General features: G+C 44.4%; 1 protein-coding gene and 1 long non-coding RNA gene across 3 annotated transcripts in view; one reads left to right on the forward strand and one right to left on the reverse strand.

Annotated features, from left to right (window-relative positions):
* The window catches only part of ATF3 (activating transcription factor 3), a 59150-nt gene extending 51677 nt beyond the window's left edge, over positions 1–7473 (reverse strand). The window contains exon 1 of one of the 2 annotated variants that reach the window (XM_039230089.1): positions 7245–7473. In XM_039230089.1, coding sequence (XP_039086020.1) covers positions 7245–7327 — 83 coding nt within the window. In that variant the 5' untranslated portion in view covers positions 7328–7473. Of the gene's footprint in view, positions 1–6065; positions 6144–7244 lie in introns of those variants that run through there. The other variant, XM_039230092.1, reaches the window with a different exon arrangement.
* Positions 7474–11229: 3756 nt separating this feature from the next.
* Positions 11230–18000, forward strand: part of LOC120230496 — a 57187-nt gene continuing 50416 nt past the window's right edge. Inside the window, exon 1 of the long non-coding RNA XR_005528044.1 lies at positions 11230–11293. This is a non-coding gene — a long non-coding RNA (uncharacterized LOC120230496). The remainder of the gene's footprint in view (positions 11294–18000) is intronic.

The raw sequence follows: 18000 nt of genomic DNA on the forward strand, positions 1-18000 counted from the left end.
CTATGCACAGAGATGTGAGTGTAAGAGTATTTATTATAGTACTACTTGTAATAATGACAGGTCAGATATTACCCAAATGTTTAACATAGAGTATTAATTAAATACATTACAGTGTCAAGATAATAAATTAGCTTAGGACTCTTGTATAACCATTAAAAATGATACTGTAGAGAAATAATGATGTGAAAGACATTTACATCTTGAGTTAAAAAAAAAAGAAAAAATCCCCAAACTTCCTTAACTTCCTTGATCCTTCCCCAAACCTGTTCTCCTATAACCTCGCTGTGGACACAGACATTTAGCTTCTGTTGACTTTCTCCCTTTCCCTTTTCCCACTTCCGTTTGGAAGTTGCTTCAGTCTTTTACTTCTGGTGAGGAGGAAATAGACTGGCATTAAAATTGGGAAAGAAAATAAAACACTTAAAAACCCAAGAAGGGTATGAAATACTGCTTCATTAACTATTTTTTTGAATTGGGAAAAAGCGTCATTAAAAACTTGAATAATTTTTTAAAATGCATATAATGGAAAGTCTCTATCAGTCCTAGGTGCTTTAATCAGTTTTTCTTAACTCCTAAATATATATATATTTGGAAAGACATCTACCTTAAGCACCAAACAAACAAAACACTAGAAAACGAAGAAAGAGGAAAGAAGGAAGGGAGGGAAAGAAAGACGGAGGGAGAGAGAAAAAGAGAGGGAAGTAGGGAAAGAAATCAAGAAAGGGACAATATGGGAGAAAATTAGAATAAGCTTTTCCTCCGAGGGGTTTAAAGAGCCAAAATTTATTTTAGAATATACATTAAACATTTGGATCTCAAATATTCAGCAACCTGCTACTACGGGGGGCTCCTGGGTAGCTTAGTCAGTTATGCACCTGACTTTGGCTCAGGTCATGATCTTGCAGTTCGTGAGTTCGAGCCCCACATGGAGCTCACTGCTGTCAGTGCAGAGCCTGCTTTGGATCCTCTGTCTGTCTCTCTCTTTGCCCATCACCCCCAACCCCTGCTTGCATGTTTTCTCTTCTCTCTCTCAAAAATAAACATTAAAGAAAGAAATAAACCTTTAAAAAATAATACAATTAAACAAATATTAAACTATATATATGTATTAATAAAACCAATAAATCGGGATCAAAAGTGATTTTTTTTACTTGAGATGACTTAGGGAACAGTGAGTATGTCATTCAAACCCAAATTAGGGTTCCTGGCCTGACTCACATCAATGTACCTGAAGGAACAGTGGAGGAGGGGGTGTGAAATCAGGATTGCCCTGGGCCCTGCACACGCAGCTCTGATATAAAGAGGGTAGTGGAGGGGCGCCTGGGTGGCTTAGTCGGTTAAGCATCTGACTTTCGCTTAGGTCATAATCTTGCGGTTTGTGGGTTCGAGCCCCGCGTCGGGCTCTGTGCTGACTGCCAGCTCAGAGCCTGGAGCCTGTTCCAGTCTGTGACTCCCTCTCTCTCTGACCCTCCCCTGCTCACGCTGTCTCTCTCTCTCTCTCCTAGAAATAAATAAAACGTTAAAAAAATTAAAAAAAAAAAAAAGAGGGTAGTGGAGGTTCAGAACCTTAGAAATGCCCCCATCCTGGTCTTAGCCTGCTGGAGAATGTGTCAAGGGTGGAAACACCAAATGACAGCCACTAGGAGCATACCCATTTTCTATCCTGGCATCGTCCTCAGACATTCGGGATGGAACCACAGATTTCTGTCCTTTTCACAACCACTTTGGACTGATGAGCCATGAATGTACTGGCTTATATTTACTGCGGGAGTGAGCCTGACAATACCATATTAATGAGTGGGGAGAGGACAGATCAGTCAATCCAGGTGGTCTACTAAAAACACACGTGCGCCTCTTAGTCGAGAGCAGGCTTAGGGCTCTCAGTGTGTATCTTTCTCAGGGGATCCCCCTTTTTCTACCGTGCAAATGTAGAACATTCAAAAGGGTTATGTTCTCAAGGGATGAGATTTAATTAATTGTTACTGCTTCGTCAAAGACATTCCTAAGTGAATAGGAATATTTTTGTGTGTGATTAAGCTTGGTAGCTTAAAAATAAACAGTGTATTTATGAACAGTTTATTTATAAGTGACCTTATAATTAGCCCAGGGCTTTTTCTCTTTATATATATATATTTTTAAATGCTATTGACCACTCCCCATGTATGTAATTCTTTGCCAGAAACTTTAAGAAAGTTTATACAATGAGAAGGAATGCTGGGGAAAGAAAGCAAAACGGGGACGAGAAGGGAAGGAAGGAGTTAACTTAGGGAAGAAGAAGGAGACAAAGGCAGAGAAGCCAAAGCAGGAACGGAAAGAACTAGAGAACAGTCATCTGTTTCAGATATCATAAAAAGCCACGCTGCACTTGTGAGCCCTTATCAAAATTCAGAAATATGTCCCCACATACAAGATCAAGTGGGGAGTTTTTCCCATGGAAAAAAAATGGCTGAGTAAATTTTTCATAATTTCTCCTTTTCTTTTATACCTTTACACACAGGTATCTGAGAGCAAAACTGTTGTTTGTTTTTTTTAAGGGCTTTTCCAGTCCAACTACTTCTCTGTCACCTGCCGTCACAGAGCCCAGACACTGAGTTGATATTACTGTTATTGCAGCTCAAGTGATGATTGCAGATCAGGAATCAGAAGGTGAAATGAAGCCTGACAGTCTCCTGATTTACCTCTAACATGTAGGCAAATTAAATTACTGCCATGCTTTTAAGTGAGCCTCCTCTAAAAGAGTTTCTGAGGGCTCCACTTTCATCTGATTTTAGCTGTTAGTCCCCAAGGTTGTGAGCAGTTAATTTTCCTCATTAGCGCCGGTGCCTTCAGTAGATGCGTCAGCAAGCGCGGCCGCGTTCTGAGCTCTCTGGCTTGGGGCAGTGAGAACTAAAGACAAGAAGACCAACGAAACAGAAGAGCAGAGCTCTGGTGTTCAAAGCTCCGATCTCATGCATTAACTCGGCAAGCATTTACTGAGCACTTACTATGTGCAGGGCCCAAGTGATAAAGGGACATGCCCTTGCCTTCCCCAAAGCTCTAGACTCCTCCTCTGAGGTGGGCACAGCAAGTTCTGTTAATATTCCCATTAAGAGTCTGAGAAACAGGAACAATGGACGGACACAGCTCTGGAACATGACTGAAGCCTCGCTCTCCTGAGGTCTAAATACTTGGCTAACTGTACTCAGTAGGTCTCAAACTTTTCTCTTACTAGTTTGACAAAAGAAGGCTTTTGTTGACCCCACCCTCACGCCCCACCCCCATGGCTTGCGCTACCTATCTTTACAACTGGGGAAATGATTATATTTCTGCTCCTCCCTTAGAAGAAGCAGCACATTTCTTCACACAACTTTACTTTTCTTTCTTTCTTTCTTTCTTTCTTTCTTTCTTTCTTTCTTTCTTTCTTTCTTTCTTTTGTCTTTAAAATTTATTTCTAAGAAAGAGAGAGAGAGACAGCGTGAGCAGGGGAAGGTCAGAGAGGGAGACGCAGAACCTGAAGCAGGCTCCAGGCTCTGAGCTAGCTGTCAGCACAGATCCTGACGCAGGGTTAGAACCCACGAACCGTGAGATCATGACCTGAGCCGAAGTCAGAAGCCCAACCGACTGAGCCACCCAGGCGCCCCTCTTCATACAACTTTAGACTATTATTATAACACTGGTAACAAAATGGCTTTAGGAAATAATTTGCTGAAATCTTTAAATCGATCTTTCCCTAGAGTTGGGTACATAAAAATTAAGACTATAAGGGCTCCTGGGTAGCTCAGTTGGTTAAGCATCCAACTTCGACTCAGGTTACCATCTCACTGTGCATTCTAGCCCCATGTCGGGCTCTGTGCTGACAGCTCGGAGCCTGGAGCCAGCTTCGAATTCTGTGTCTTTCACTCTCTCTGCCCCTCCCCTGCTCATGCTCTGTCTCAAACAAGCGTTAACAAAAAAATTTTTTAAAGTAAGACTATAAAAAAGTTTTTTTCACATAAAATGATCAGACCTCTAGGTATTCAGAGAGTGATGCTACATCTGGATCTCTTCTTGGGGACCTGTGAGTTCACCTGCCTTTCATGTCTGAATCTTTCCCAAAGAAGAGGAACCCAGAGGGAAAGGTGGTTTTTCCTAAGAGCATTTTCTTATTCCTTCGCTCATTTCAGCTGTTAGCAGCAGCTGGTTTTTTTCAGCGTGCTGAAACACCCGCTGCCTTGTAAACATACTCTCTAATACCGTGCATTACTCATAGTTTGAAAAATCACTTTGACTCCTGAAACATAATTATGTTAATGTCAGATGAGTCAGCAGGAGGATGGCAGCAAGCCGCTGTGGCAGCCACGCCTCCTGGCAGCTCTCAACCCCAGTGCCTGGGGCTTCAAAAAGAAAAAAAATCAAAAGAAGAGAAACCCCTTTTGGGTGGGAGGAAAGAGAACTTCTACTTGTGGCTCAAGAAGGGGCTTCAAAGGAGCGATCAATTTCATTTTCGGGGCAGCGTGAAAGGGAAAGTCGAAGTAAAATCGCTAACCCTAGGTTAATCAGTTTACGTGAAGAATAAACAGGAATTTGGAGAGTTTCTCTAGAGGATCTGTGATTTTCAGAGGAGATAAGTTGAGACCACTCACTCTGGTCAATATACAATTGTGATTTGTTATTTCCAGGGCTCCTCTCTGAGGTGTTTTCACGCCTGTGGCAGGTGATGCTGAGCTGGGAGGGAGATACAGGACTATTACCCTCACACATCCATAGGAACTGGGAGACTGCATGGGGATTCCAGACCCTTGCTGGGCTCCCCGCGACCCTACGCTTTGGCTCTGTGCCCGTTTAGGCAGCACGACTCCTTAGACAAGAATTTGTAGCCACTTTCTTGGGTTGATTTCAGCATCACTTGCAAGCTCTCAATGGGTTCCCCTCCCCTAGGTGCCGGGAAATGAAGAGGAACTGAGCAGGACAGGGCTGGAAGTTTTCATGGCTGACCACAACCCCTACCTCCTGATGCTCCTAGCCTCGGTCCAATCTGCCAGGAGCCTCAGTTGTGCCCTTCTCAGGTGCCTTACACCCCACCCCCCTTGCCCTGCTGAATTCAGAGCATCATCCTATAAGGCTTACAGGTTCATCACTGCACCCATGTCTCATAATAACCCATATTTCATAGGTGCGAAAACTGAGGTTCAGAGAAGGGGTGTCCTTGTGCAAGGTCACACAGTGAATGGCAGTCAGACACTCAGACCCTAGGCCCTTTCCACTCTGCCAACAGCCGAACAGTGAATCCACACTTTGAGGAGGAGAGTGTGTCAGTTAGGGTTGGAAGGACCCCAAGAACGCATGTTTTTACAGGCAAGGAACCAAAAAGAGAGAGGTAATGATTTTCCCAAAGCCACATAGCTCAAAAAGTGGCAGAACAGGCTGCCAAACGGGGTCTCCTAACCCCTGGTCCAAGGGCTTTTCCTCTCAATCCTCCTTACTTCCTCATTCTGGACTTATTCCAGCTTAGACACAGGAAGAGCCTGCTCTTCCCAGTTAAGCTAAGAATCTTACATGCTGGACACAAAGCCTTCTATCCCCAGAGCACAAGACCCCACAAGAGCTAGAGATGTCAATGAGGAGAATAGCCAGGAAGGAAGGGGTTAACCATGTCCTGCAGCTTTCTGTGATGATATGACTAATCAATATCCCAGACTAATTACAGCACTGATCAGTGGTATCTTCAAACTATGGCTTTATCCAGGCTCATTTCAAACGCTGGGAGGACATCATTGTTCACTGGGGGGTGGGGGGGGGGGGGCTGAACTGGCCCCACCATTGGCATGTATCCTGTGAGAAAGAAAAGCCCCCAATTCAACCTAGAGATGCTGCAACCCCTAACTCCCGGCCTTTTCAATCCCCCTCCCAGGGATGCCTTCTTTGGGTGCTGGTAGACATCATGTACCCAGCTCATAGAACTTCTAGCTCTCCCACCCTTCCACAGGGTGGCACCGGCCCCCGCCCATGGTGGGTATTCCCCCACCTCAGGGCTTCCTGACCACACGCCTTTGTCCCATGACATTTTCCCTGATTGGCCCTAGAGACAAAGAAAAGTCAAGACTCACATTTTGGGGTGAGGTGCCAAAAATCCTGAGGAAACTGTGGAGCGTCCTATTTAGAGGAGGATTTCCCCTCTTGTCGTGTCTTCCCGCCTGGTTCCATCCAATTTATCCTGGAGGTATGGTTGATGGACAAAAGCTGACCCCGCCCCTGCCCCCCAAAGCAATCAACAGCTGTTACTATATTGAGTGGCAATATGATGTCATATCATAGGTGACTAACCAACCGAGGCTTCCTTGCGAGCCATCATCTAAATATGACAGCCTTCCATCACCCTGACCTTTTCGCAGGAGAAAGCTGAGTGAGGGGCTTGATAGTGCCTCCCAGGGCTCAAGTTCATGGCTGACCTTCTGTGGCCAGCATCTCTGACTGAGCATGTGAGAACACACCCCCACACCCCCACACATAGATTCATTCCCTTCCTAGTAGAAGGTCACTTTCTCCAAGACAGCTTTCTTCCACTGGCCTGATTTTGAAATTAGTAGCCACTGGAATGTTTAAGAATCACAGCTATTAGGGAGGAGGTGAGGGGTATATTTATCCTGGCGTATATCCCAGGTACTTGGTTAGACACTCTACATATAGTTTTTTAATGCAATACTCAGAATGCTCTGAGGACGACGTTAAACGTTCTGTGGAGTTAGAGAAACCAAGATCAGAGGGGTTAAGTAATTTTCCTGAAGTTACAGAGCTGGTCATCGTGGGGCTCAGATCCCAGCCCAAGTGTCTGACTCCACAGTAGACCAAACTCTGCATATAGAAAGAGGTAATCACCTCACCTGGATTTTTATTTTTTACATAAACTTCATTTTGTAAAGCAGCTATAGGCTCACAGAAAACTTGAGCAGAAACTACAGAGATTTCCCATAGAGCCCCTGCCCCCACACACGTACAGCCCCTCCCCACGGTCAACATCCCTCACCAGGGTTGTACATTTGTTATAATTCATAAACCTACACTGACACATCATTACCACCCGAAGTCCATAGTATACAACATGGTTCACTCTTGATTTCGAGAACCTGTGAGTGTGGATGAATGTATAATGACATGGATCCATCATTATAATATCAGGCAGAGTATTCTCACTGCTAAAAACCTCTGTCTTCTGCCTATTCATCCCACTCTCCCCCCCCCCCCCATCCCGGATAACCATGAATCTTTTACTGTCTCCATAGTTTTACCTTTTCCAGAATGTCATATAGTTGGAATCATACAGTATGGAGCCTTTTCTGATCGGTTCGTTCCTGAGGAAGCTGTGGAGCATCCTATTTAGAAGAGGTTTTCTCCTCTTGTCGTGTCCCGGCGGGTTTCATCCAATGTATCCTGGAGGTATGGTTGGGGGATGAAAGCTGACCCCGCTATGTCCTTTCGTAGCTTGAGGGCACATTTCTTTTTAGCATTGAAGAATATTCCATTGTCTCGATGTACTACAGTTTATTTGTTCCTTCACCTACTGAATCACCTGGCTTTGAAATCTTTATTCCAATGTGGTTCACTGGTCTTCCTCTTCTGCACCCCATCCCTGCCTCCTCACTCTTGCTACCTACACAGACCCTTGCAGTGGGCGGGGAGGGGTGAGCCTTTTGCATCCCTGGTCTATGAATCATTTCAGCAAACTGGGAGCCAGCTATTCCTCCAGGACATGCTCTGGGGCTGATCTGAAGAGAGCACTCACATGCATGTGAGAACATCCCGTTTTCCCTCCATACCAATTATACTCATGTTTGACCCCAGTCCCCCAAATGGTCATTGCTAGTATGTCCCACCAGTTACCACATGGGTTTCCCTTTTTTTATTCCATCTGTTCATCCATCTCCCCCAAGAAATATTTATTGAGCACCTACTATCTATGGGTCCTAGATGGCAAATCCACAGAGGACATTGAGTGTATTTACATAAGTTTGCATGCAGAGTTACATCCACCACATTAGAATTCCATTAGGAAATACTATTTGTTGGAGGGGGTTGTACATGGAGATAAAGACAAAAACATAGTGAGTGACTGAAAATAGGTCTGTGAGACCATGTGAGTTAATTATTATCATCAAATTATAAAGCAATTATATTTATTACATAAAAAATTATAACTATTAAATCATTATTACTGTTATTTTTAAAAAACCCTCTTATATAGCACTTTCTGGTTTTTAGGACCTAAGCACTTTTACATAAAGAGCAAACCTATACATTGCCTGACAAGGGTGTACAGGTTGAAATATAAATAAAGAAAGTTTCAAATAAATTCCTGGAGGGCAGATCTATAACGAGTTTTTGAAATGCAGTTAGAAATAACTAGGGTGCATTCCTAACCACTGGGAATGATGTCATGAAGGGTAAATGCCATAATCCATTCCCAGCCATTTTAGTGACTCCATTGCAGGCAGGAGATCCAGTGCGAGAAAGTTCTGGACTGACCCGGCGGGCCATTGCTAAGCAGTTACAATGGAATTGGAGTCACCCAGGACCACTGAGTTTCCAGCATGCTGGGAGAGGGCTGCATGGCATCTCCCCGACCCCTTCCACTCTGTCAAGGAAACAGCTGTGTATAATGCCCCACATCTTTCCCCCAACAAAAGGAACACTTTGCTGTGTGTCATCCAGTGAGTCACCAGCACGGGTGGGAACAGACCCAGGATTCCTGCTCCTTTCTTTCCTGGGGCTATTTGTTGGAGATGATAGTCCTTTCACATTAGTGGCCAGTTACATTTACGGTTCCTAATGACATTTTAATGGGGCTTATGGGATAGGAAAATGATGGGAAGTCAAGGCTGGGAGATAAAACATCAAAACCTGAAATGACACACAAGAACCCGTTTACTGAACGTTTAAAAATGGCAATCCCACTCATCAGGTCCTTCCATTGGGAAAAGGTGCCTAGCTCTGAGGAGGAATAACCCCCCTCACCTGTCTAGAGATTGGATGGGAGAGACAAGGAAAGGAAGGAGGGAATGGCCAAGGGTCCTCAGGAACTGCGTTCTCTGATTCTCCCCTATGATTTCATCTCTATATATACTTCATTTGTTTTCCCTTCCATCACGTATGTGACATGTCAAAGTTTATCATACACGTTTAACACCCATTGTCCCAATGGAGACTTGTAACAGAGGTGTGATCCCTAGAAAGAGCAGTGAGCACAGGTCAGCTGACTGGGACACTCTACCTGAGAGGCCATGCCAGCCCAAGTAGGTCACCTCACCTGGACCTTAGCTCCCTTAGTTATAGAACACGGGTTGAACTGGTTGGCCTGAAGGTACCCTACCGCTCTAAGCGTCCATATCTGTGTGTCCAGCCCCACAGAGGAAGACGCCACTGTCTCCATAAAGCCCTCCCCACCCCCCCCCAGCTAAGGCTGCCCATGGTTTTCTCCATCTCCTCTGGAGGCTGCGGCAGAAGCACACACAAGGTGTTTGCTCACAGGCTCCAGAAAACCTGGCAGGACAGAAAGAGAGCAGTGTGGACTGTGACTCCATCAGTATGGACAGGAGCAGGGGACACACAGAGGAGAGCTTTGTGGTGGCTGGAGACTGGGTGCAAGGGAAGAGGGGTCGGTTTTCAATGTCTGTGAGGGGCGAGCTGCAGGGAGGAAGGTGCTTCTGATAGACCGGGCACATGAACTCTGAGGATGTGGGTGTGAGTAAGGACTCACCAAGGACCAGTAATGACTGTCGGGAGATAAGGGTGACAGCAGCTCGCCCACGTGACTCCAACTCCAGAACACGGGCACCATCAATTTGCTCAAAACTTTGAGAAGCTGCTGTCTCAAATTTGTCTTTGGCACAAACGTTTTGTTCTGGTAGGAAATTTTCTGTTGCTTTATAGGGAGGGGATCATGGGAAGAGAAACAAGGTAGTTCTTCTGCACTTGGGTAGAGAGGGCCACGGGTGTGCCTGGTGAAGACGCTCTGATTGAGCAGGGTGGGCTCTCTAGCTTCAGGAGAGGAATCACAGAGTCAAGGGTAGGGTTAGTAGGGCCGGGACTAGAGTGAGGTGAGTGAGGTGCTTTGGGGGCAACCCGCAAGGGGGCATTTGCTCTCAGAGCCCTGCGAGGGCAGGATGAGCACCTGAGCGTGAGCGCCTCCTCACAGCCTTGGCCTTGGGGCTTGGCCTTCTCTGGGGATCTTCTGGTGTGCTGTGGGTTACTTTTTCAGAGGCATTGGGCTTCATTATAAGGGGAAAAGCAGTTTTAGGGGACTCAACATACAACATAAGATGTATTTCACAGCCCACCTTTATCACCAAAAACATGGAGTCCAACCCACCTGGGAATGGTTTCCAGCTTGCCATGTAGCTGTGAAACATACTTAATCTTGCTGTGCCTCCATTTCCATCCTCATCAATGTCAAATGGGGACAATAATCCCTACCTCCGAGAGGTGGTATGAGGATTGAAGGAGGGGAACAAGAAGGATTATGAAAATACCTGCCACGTGGTAAACCTCAGCACAGCAAACCTCCCCAGGAGGCTGTGATAGTATTGAGTGACCAAGTGTTGCACAAGGTTCCTGTCCTGGAAGCTTCCACGGGCAACATTAGCATCTGAGGAGGGTTTGGAAACCGGTTCACCAATTTCACACCCAGAGTTAAATAACATTTTCCGGGTCACATGACCAATAAAGGTTTGGACACTGTCAAAAACAGTGATAAATGGGCCAAGCTGGCCCAACTGACGGATTACTAAATAAACACTCAAACCACAGCTTTTCTCTACCAGCAGACATGTAAGAATATGAGGAGGGATTATAAGTGAAGGGGTAGGGAGTCGAAGGCCATGGAAAACTCCCTGATCTTTGGGTCAAGATCAGATTCTGGCTAATCAAGGAGGGCTTCCAGGAAGAGGTTCTGGGGCTTCCAGCAGCTTCAATGAGGCTCAGTTGCACTCCTTTTTTCATCACCATCTCAACAGTCAACACTTCTCAGTACAAAGGGATAGAAGATGAGCTCTGACCCCACGGTCGGGTGAGTGGAGACATCTCCCCAGATCTCTTACGATCCGACGACTGGTCCCTTTAAGGCATCGAAACTCAGTGAACGTTCTACAGGGGCCTCGCGGCCTCCGCGAGGCGCGCTGACGTCACCCTTCGGGGAAACGGCTGACGTCAGCGCGTCCTCGGCGGGTGGGGGCGGGGCCGTGACTCACCCGGACCGCGCCCCCCGCCCGCGGCAGTGCGCACGTGAGCGCGCGCCGCGCTGGTTTCTAAGTTTAGCTCGGCGGCTTCGGTGGGGTCGGGCGAGGTAAAAGCGGCTGAGGGGACTAGGTGGGCTGGGGGTCGGCTCTCTCCGTCCCTGCTCGCCCCGCCCGAGGGCCTCCTGGAAGCCAAGGACCCGGCCGGAGGGTGGAGCGCGGGCGCCCCCCGACGCAGCGCCCCGAGGGTCTCCTCCGCGTGCAAGCCTGGCCCCGCGCTCGCCCAGCCTCCGAGGTGGCTCTCAGTAAACGAGCCCCAGTTCCCGCCAGTTCGGCGACTCGGGACTTCCCGGAGAGTCCAGGGTTCTGGAAAGTTCCCTGGTGGAAGGGGTGCGGTGTGGGCTGAGGTCCAAACAGGCGCGGGGCCCGAGGCCGTCGGGGCCCAGTTTTCGGTGGCCACGTGGGGCCATCGCTCAGCGTTTTCGAACTCTGGGGACCCGGGCATGGCCATGCCTGGTGTCACCAGCAGCGCTCGTTGGGGAATCCCCTGGGACGCCCCCTTCTGAATCCGGCGTGGCAGTGGGAGGGGCTGTGCCCTACGTGGGGTGAGGGGCCATGGCCGTTCTAGGGTCAGCCCAGGCATAGGGCCCTGAAGGTCCCCGGATGAGAAGCCACAGCTGATGGCCACAAGACCCCAGGCTCTTCGTCCTGAGGCGGGGGCCGGGGGAATGAGCCCCGGGCGTACTAAGGTGACCTTCAGGAAAGGATTAAATCCTCGTTTTAAAGAAAGAAGCCCCAGACACCTTGTGAAATCGACACTCTCCCGTTCTCCTGGGGGAGGAAAAAGTTGTGGAAAGAAGCTCTGTCAGCGTAAAGTGAACTGCGATTTTGACTTTGCAGAGTGGTCGGCCACGTCACAGTGACCTGCGTTCTGTTGTTGGTGTGGCATCCTCGGGTTTCACAGGGTTTGTCTCCGTGGGCAGCTTGTAAAGCAGTGTTCATGAAGCTTTTGACCTTGTTAGATGAAGAGTGTCAGCTATGACAGAAGCGTTAATCACAAACTGAGAATGTCCTGTGATGAGGGAACATTTTCTAATGGGTGGGCCGTTAAAATTTTATTATTTCAAAGTTTTCGAAGGCCATAACCTTGAGTTTTTCGTATGTTCTTAGAAGTTGTGGAATAAAGGTAACTTTGATGGATGATGATGACCTAAATGAGTGACAGAAACCCCTAAATCCAAACGTGAGAAGTTGGAGATTTTCAGATATAAATAGGGAAAGTGCCAAGTGTTGAGGGTTTTATTCCCGCTTCGGTATCCATCTTAACACAGTCGAAAAAGCAGGGGCCGCGTGGGATCGAACATCCATCCAGAAGTATGCATACTGTTTTATATTGTTCATATAGCAACAGAAGTCTCTTTGTCTTAATCTTGTACGGTTGCTACCACGTTTTCCTCAATGTAATGCCTATTTCGGGAGGGACTTAAGTGGAGCAGGTGTGAACGATGATGAATCACGTTCTCAAACTGAGCTAATTTCCCTTTGTGTAGGCTATTGTTCTCTGTGTATATAATGTATAAGGACCTTAACATAAAAGTTCTCACATTCAGAAATTAAGCTTTTTAGTCCGGAAATTGAGTTTTTACGGGCCACCTGCATCCTGTAGGCAGCCTGTTAGCATTTCTGTAAAGTCTTCCCTGCCGCCAAGTTACACCTCCTTGCTTTGAGCTACTGCATCTGTTACTCCTTTACTGTTCCCTATAGTGTGATTGTTTGCCTAAGTGTTGGTTTCTCCCACTAGGCTAGGCTCTTGGGGGACTACTGGTTTTGTATCTTTGGCATCCAGAACATTTAACGTATTTTGGTGTTTTCATAGTGTTTTGTTTCATTGAATAAATGTGGGATTCCCAAAGTATATTGCACATTTTGGGAAGGGAGAGTTTTTGCATAGTTGAGGGGATTGAGCCACAAACATATGTTGTTGCTGTAGGGAACAGGTTCCTTCTTTTCCAGCCCACTCTAACTCCTCCCCCACTCCCACCATCCATGAGAAAGGAGCCAAAGACAATAAAATAAACCCTAAATTATTTGGGGATCTAAGTGATGGGGTATACCTTTAGATTGGGTGTGGTAGAACTTTGTCCTGCTCTCCAGGCCATCTGTAATCCACACACTAATAGTTAGGCCCTTGTCACAGGGGAGTTGACTAGTCTTTTTAAAAAAAAAAAAAAAATAGGATTTCAGAATCTCTGCTTCTTCTGTGGATAGTTAAGACTGGTTGCTAAATGGAATGTTTACATTGAAATAGATTTATTTCCACACAATGAGACTTCATGCCTACCCTGACAAGATTTAAGGATATAAAATGAACAGATTTGACTTAATTTTCTCTCTTAGAAATTACCACCGTCAAAGAGAGGGGGATTTGTACGATCATACTTTACTAGCCAGAACTCTTAAGGTGGAATTGATGCCATCCTCAATTTTACGGAAGGCTGATTGCAACAAAATAAGTTACTATCAGAGATTTAGTTTTGAAAATATATAGTATGTTACAGTGGTTACTGTAGTTTCTGATATTTTCAGTAATAACCTAGTACCTCTGCAGAATCTTGAATCAGAAGGTCTACATTTTTTTAATGTTTATTTTTGAGAGAGAAAGAGCATAGGTTCACAAGAGCAGGGAGTGGCAGAGAAAGAGGGAGAGACAGAATCTGAAACAGGCTCCAGGCTCCGGAGCTGTCAGCACATAGCCCAACCCGGGTCTCGAACTCACGAAACCACGAGATCATGACCTGGGCTGAAGTTGGCCGCTTAACCCACTGAGCTCCTCAGGCTCCCCAGAAGGTCTACATTTTAATATCCACTATGTTTAATTAAGTCAAGAACGAGTAATGTGTATGTGGAAGATTTTTAACAAGATTTTAATTAGGTTTTAGAAAGTGGTTCAGCTGAGTTTTCTCACGCAAGGAGTTACACAAGTGTGATCAAAGGCTGAAAGTAACTTTCATGAAGACAGAAAGAAGAAGAAAAGACCAAGGGACACTTTGCTATTGGCTACCTTCAGCTTTGACAATTACTACTCCCTTTCACACCACTCTTCTCACTGTTTTTAGGCACTATTTGACCTCAAAATAGAGCTTTCTATAATAATAACAACAGCAACAGAAATAAGAGCTTCCATTTGTTGAGCACTATGTGCTCTGTGCTCAATGCTTTATGGAATTATTTCAGTTAATATTACATATATATGTACATCAGATTTATTATAAAGAATTGGCTCACATGAGTAAAAAGGTTGGCTAAGTCTGAAGGTCTGCAGGGTGATGGCAAGATGGAGACCCAGCAGAGCCAGTGGTATGGTTCCATTTCAAGTCCAAAGGCAGGAAAACGCTGATGTTCCAAGGCCTTCAGGCAGGAAGAATTCCTTCTTACTGGAAAGAGGGTCAGCCTTCTTGTTTTTCTCAGGCCTTCAACTGACTACCTGAGGCCCACCAATATTGTGGAGGGCAACTACTTAGTCTACCAATGTAAATATTAATCTCATCCAAAAACACCCTTGCAGAAGCACCCACAATAATGTTTGACCAAACATCTGAGCACCCATGGTCAACTTAAGTTAAGCCCAGTCAAGTTAATAAAGTTGTTAACCGTCACACAGATCTATTTGATTTCGAAAGCTCATGCTCTTAGTGTTAGTCACAATATCTCCCTCGTCTAAAATTCACAAAGTAGCTTGAACCCTGGGTCTTCCTCTCCTTGTCTGGAAGGAATGTCTGTCGAAGTTCATTCCACTAACCCCTAATGAACACACCTAATTAGGGCAGGTGTTTAAATGCCAGTAACCAATCTCAGAATCCCCTTCCCCAATAGCACATACAACGTAGAAGAAAGCCATTCCAGCTTTCTAATTATATTCCAAGGTTTCTTTTTTTTAACGTTTTTTAAAAAAATTTATTTCTGAGAGACAGCATGAGAAGGAGAGGGTCAGAGAGAGAGGGAGACACAGAATCTGAAACAGTCTCCAGGCTCTCAGCTAGCTGTCAGCACAGAGCCCGAAGCTGGGCTTGAACCCACGAACCGTGAGATCATGACCCGAGCCAAAGTGTGCCGCCCAACTTACTCAGCCACCCAGGCACCCCTATTCTAAGCTTTCTGATTTCCTATTCACATAACTCTTTGAACTGGTTCCTTTCACACAAGCACACGCTGCCTGATTCCTTGTTCAGTCCCCTTCATGTCCTCTTTGAAGGGCACCAAGCCAGTGAGCCCATGACCTGCCCTTCTCTCAACTGCCTCCTTAGGACCAAACTTGCTGTTGCTTACTCTTGACTCACTCCTGCCATCATTGTCATTGTCATTTTAGAGATTTAACTTCTCCCCTCCTCCCCCCAACAGAAACAGCTATCTCTGCAGGGACTTCGCTTGATGGAGTTTCAGTCTTGTGAACCCACATCCCCGAGATTACTTATTGAAAAATACTTCCATCATCTATGTACTTTCAATAAATATTGATTATTCAACTTATTTATTTGATTACAACTTTGGAAAGAATAAGAATTCTTAGAATAATTATTTTTTTACCTGGTTGGCGCTATTCTGTTACATCCTAGGACACCTTATATAGATATCATGCATGTCCTAACACTGCTCCTTCCACGTTTTTTAAATATTTATCTATTTTTGAGAGAGACAGAATACGAGTAGGGGAGAAGCAGAGAGGGAGACACAGAATCTGAAGCAGGCTGCAGGCTCTGAGCTAGCTGTCAGCACAGAGCCCAACGTGGGGCTCGAACCCACAAACCAAGAGATCATGACCTGAGCCGAAGTTGATGCTCAACCAACTGAGCCACGCAGGCGCCCCATAAAATTCCATTCCTTCTGCATTTTTCATGAACAGCCTCAGAGCATCTGTTCTTAGCAAGTTAGTTGTCCGTTAATATCCAGAATGTGGTCACTCCCAGTGAAGTAATGCTTTGAATACTTGAATTTTTACGCGGTTTTTCTTCGTTACATATTATTAGAGAAAAATTAAAGACCTGAACAAAATCTGATTTTGTTGATATTTAAAAGATACGGTTGAGGCTGTCTAGCTTTTAAAACCAAAAATGTTAAGACAGATATTGGGAGAGGACAGTTGTTACAGATACTAAGTTCCCACTGAAGATATTTTTCATTCTTCTAATGAAAGTTAATTTACCAAGCACAACTCACATAAAGGGCATTTTTATTACAGCTACAAATAAAAAGACCCTTGCATTCCATATTAGAAAAAAAAATCAAGTGTGTATTTGGTTGATCAATGACATCTGCCACAATTATATGCATTGAGTCAAAATGCAAAACTTCTTTCTGTTACACATCACCTTTATTCCAGGGTTTCGAGGGCTTGGAATTACATTAGCTCTCTTAATTTAAACTGACGTAGATTGTCTGATAGAATAAAAACAGAGTATTAAAGTAGGGATCCTAAAAATCTAATAAGGTGAGAAGTTTGATGTGTAATTTGGTACTGTTTTTACAAGCTAGATTCCAAAGACAGGCAAATAGACTTTGGTCTCTAAAACAATTATGAGGCTGGGTCTTCTGTAAATGGTTTCTTGGGTGCATTTTCATCTATTGAAACCATAATAAAGAGGAGACATCACTTAATTACCCCATCCTGTGTTCTTAATAGTGTTGTTGTTGTCTTTTTAAACCCAGGTTTATTGAAAACAGTCATGTCTTTGCCTTTTTTTACAAGCTGAGCTACAATTAGTTTTAGGACACAATAGAATCTGTCAAGTAAGAAAGCTAGCTGGTGATTCTTTGTGCTTAACTATTAAATGTAGAATTTCTAGGATATTCTGTAAGCAGCATTAATGGTGATATTCTGGAAGTTTAAATCATTGAAAATTTTAACAGACTTAGATTATTTTGAGATTTTAAAAATATATATTGTCTTAGTGACATTACAGTTATAATAAAGGTTTTGCAATCCAAATCCTTTTAAAAAAAATCCCTTAACCCCTTTTTCTTATATCCTATTTTTAAATGTTGATATTATTATATTGAATTAATATCAAATTGGATTATTAGGGTTATAAATAAGTATAAAAAAATTACTAAATTGGCTTCATGCCTGTAAATAAGATTTGTTTTACACCTAAATTGTAAACTGTATTTTAAATTTTATTTTATTTTTTGCTGGGTAGTTAAGGTTTCATGCTTGTATTTTTTTTTTAAGTTTGCTGAGGTAATTTACATGCAGTAAAATTCATTCTTTAGGTAATAAGTTCTATGAATTCTGACAAACAGCCAGCCATATAAGCATTACCACAATCAAGAGAGAACATTTCTACCATTCCAGAAAGTTCACCTGTGCCCCTTTTAGTTAATCTCTTATCCTGAAAATGAAATTTTAAATAAAATAAATGAAATAAGACTTTTAAAAACATGCCTGATACACTGGCCTTGGGCCATTGTTGTTGTAAACTAGATTATAACTTTAGTGGGAAAACAAATCTAACTTTTTAAATATAGTACTCTAAAATTATTGGATAGAAGTATTAAAATGAAAGATTTATTTAAAAAAATTTTTTAATGTTTATTTATTTTTGAGAGAGAGACAGAGACGAGTGTGAGTGGGGGAAGGACAGGGAGAGAGAGGGAGGCCCAGAATTGAAAGCAGGCTCCAGGCTCTGAGCTGTCAGCACAGAGCGGGATGCAGGGCTTGAACTCCCAAGCTGTGAGTTCATGACCTGACCCAAGGTCAGAGATGCTTAACTGACTGAGCTGCCCAAGCACCCCTAATTTTATTGTTTTATTCCATCTCCAT

Source organism: Hyaena hyaena, unplaced genomic scaffold (assembly GCF_003009895.1).
Source record: "Hyaena hyaena isolate Hyena2069 unplaced genomic scaffold, ASM300989v1 scaffold_43, whole genome shotgun sequence".
Classification (NCBI taxonomy): Eukaryota; Metazoa; Chordata; class Mammalia; order Carnivora; family Hyaenidae; genus Hyaena; species Hyaena hyaena.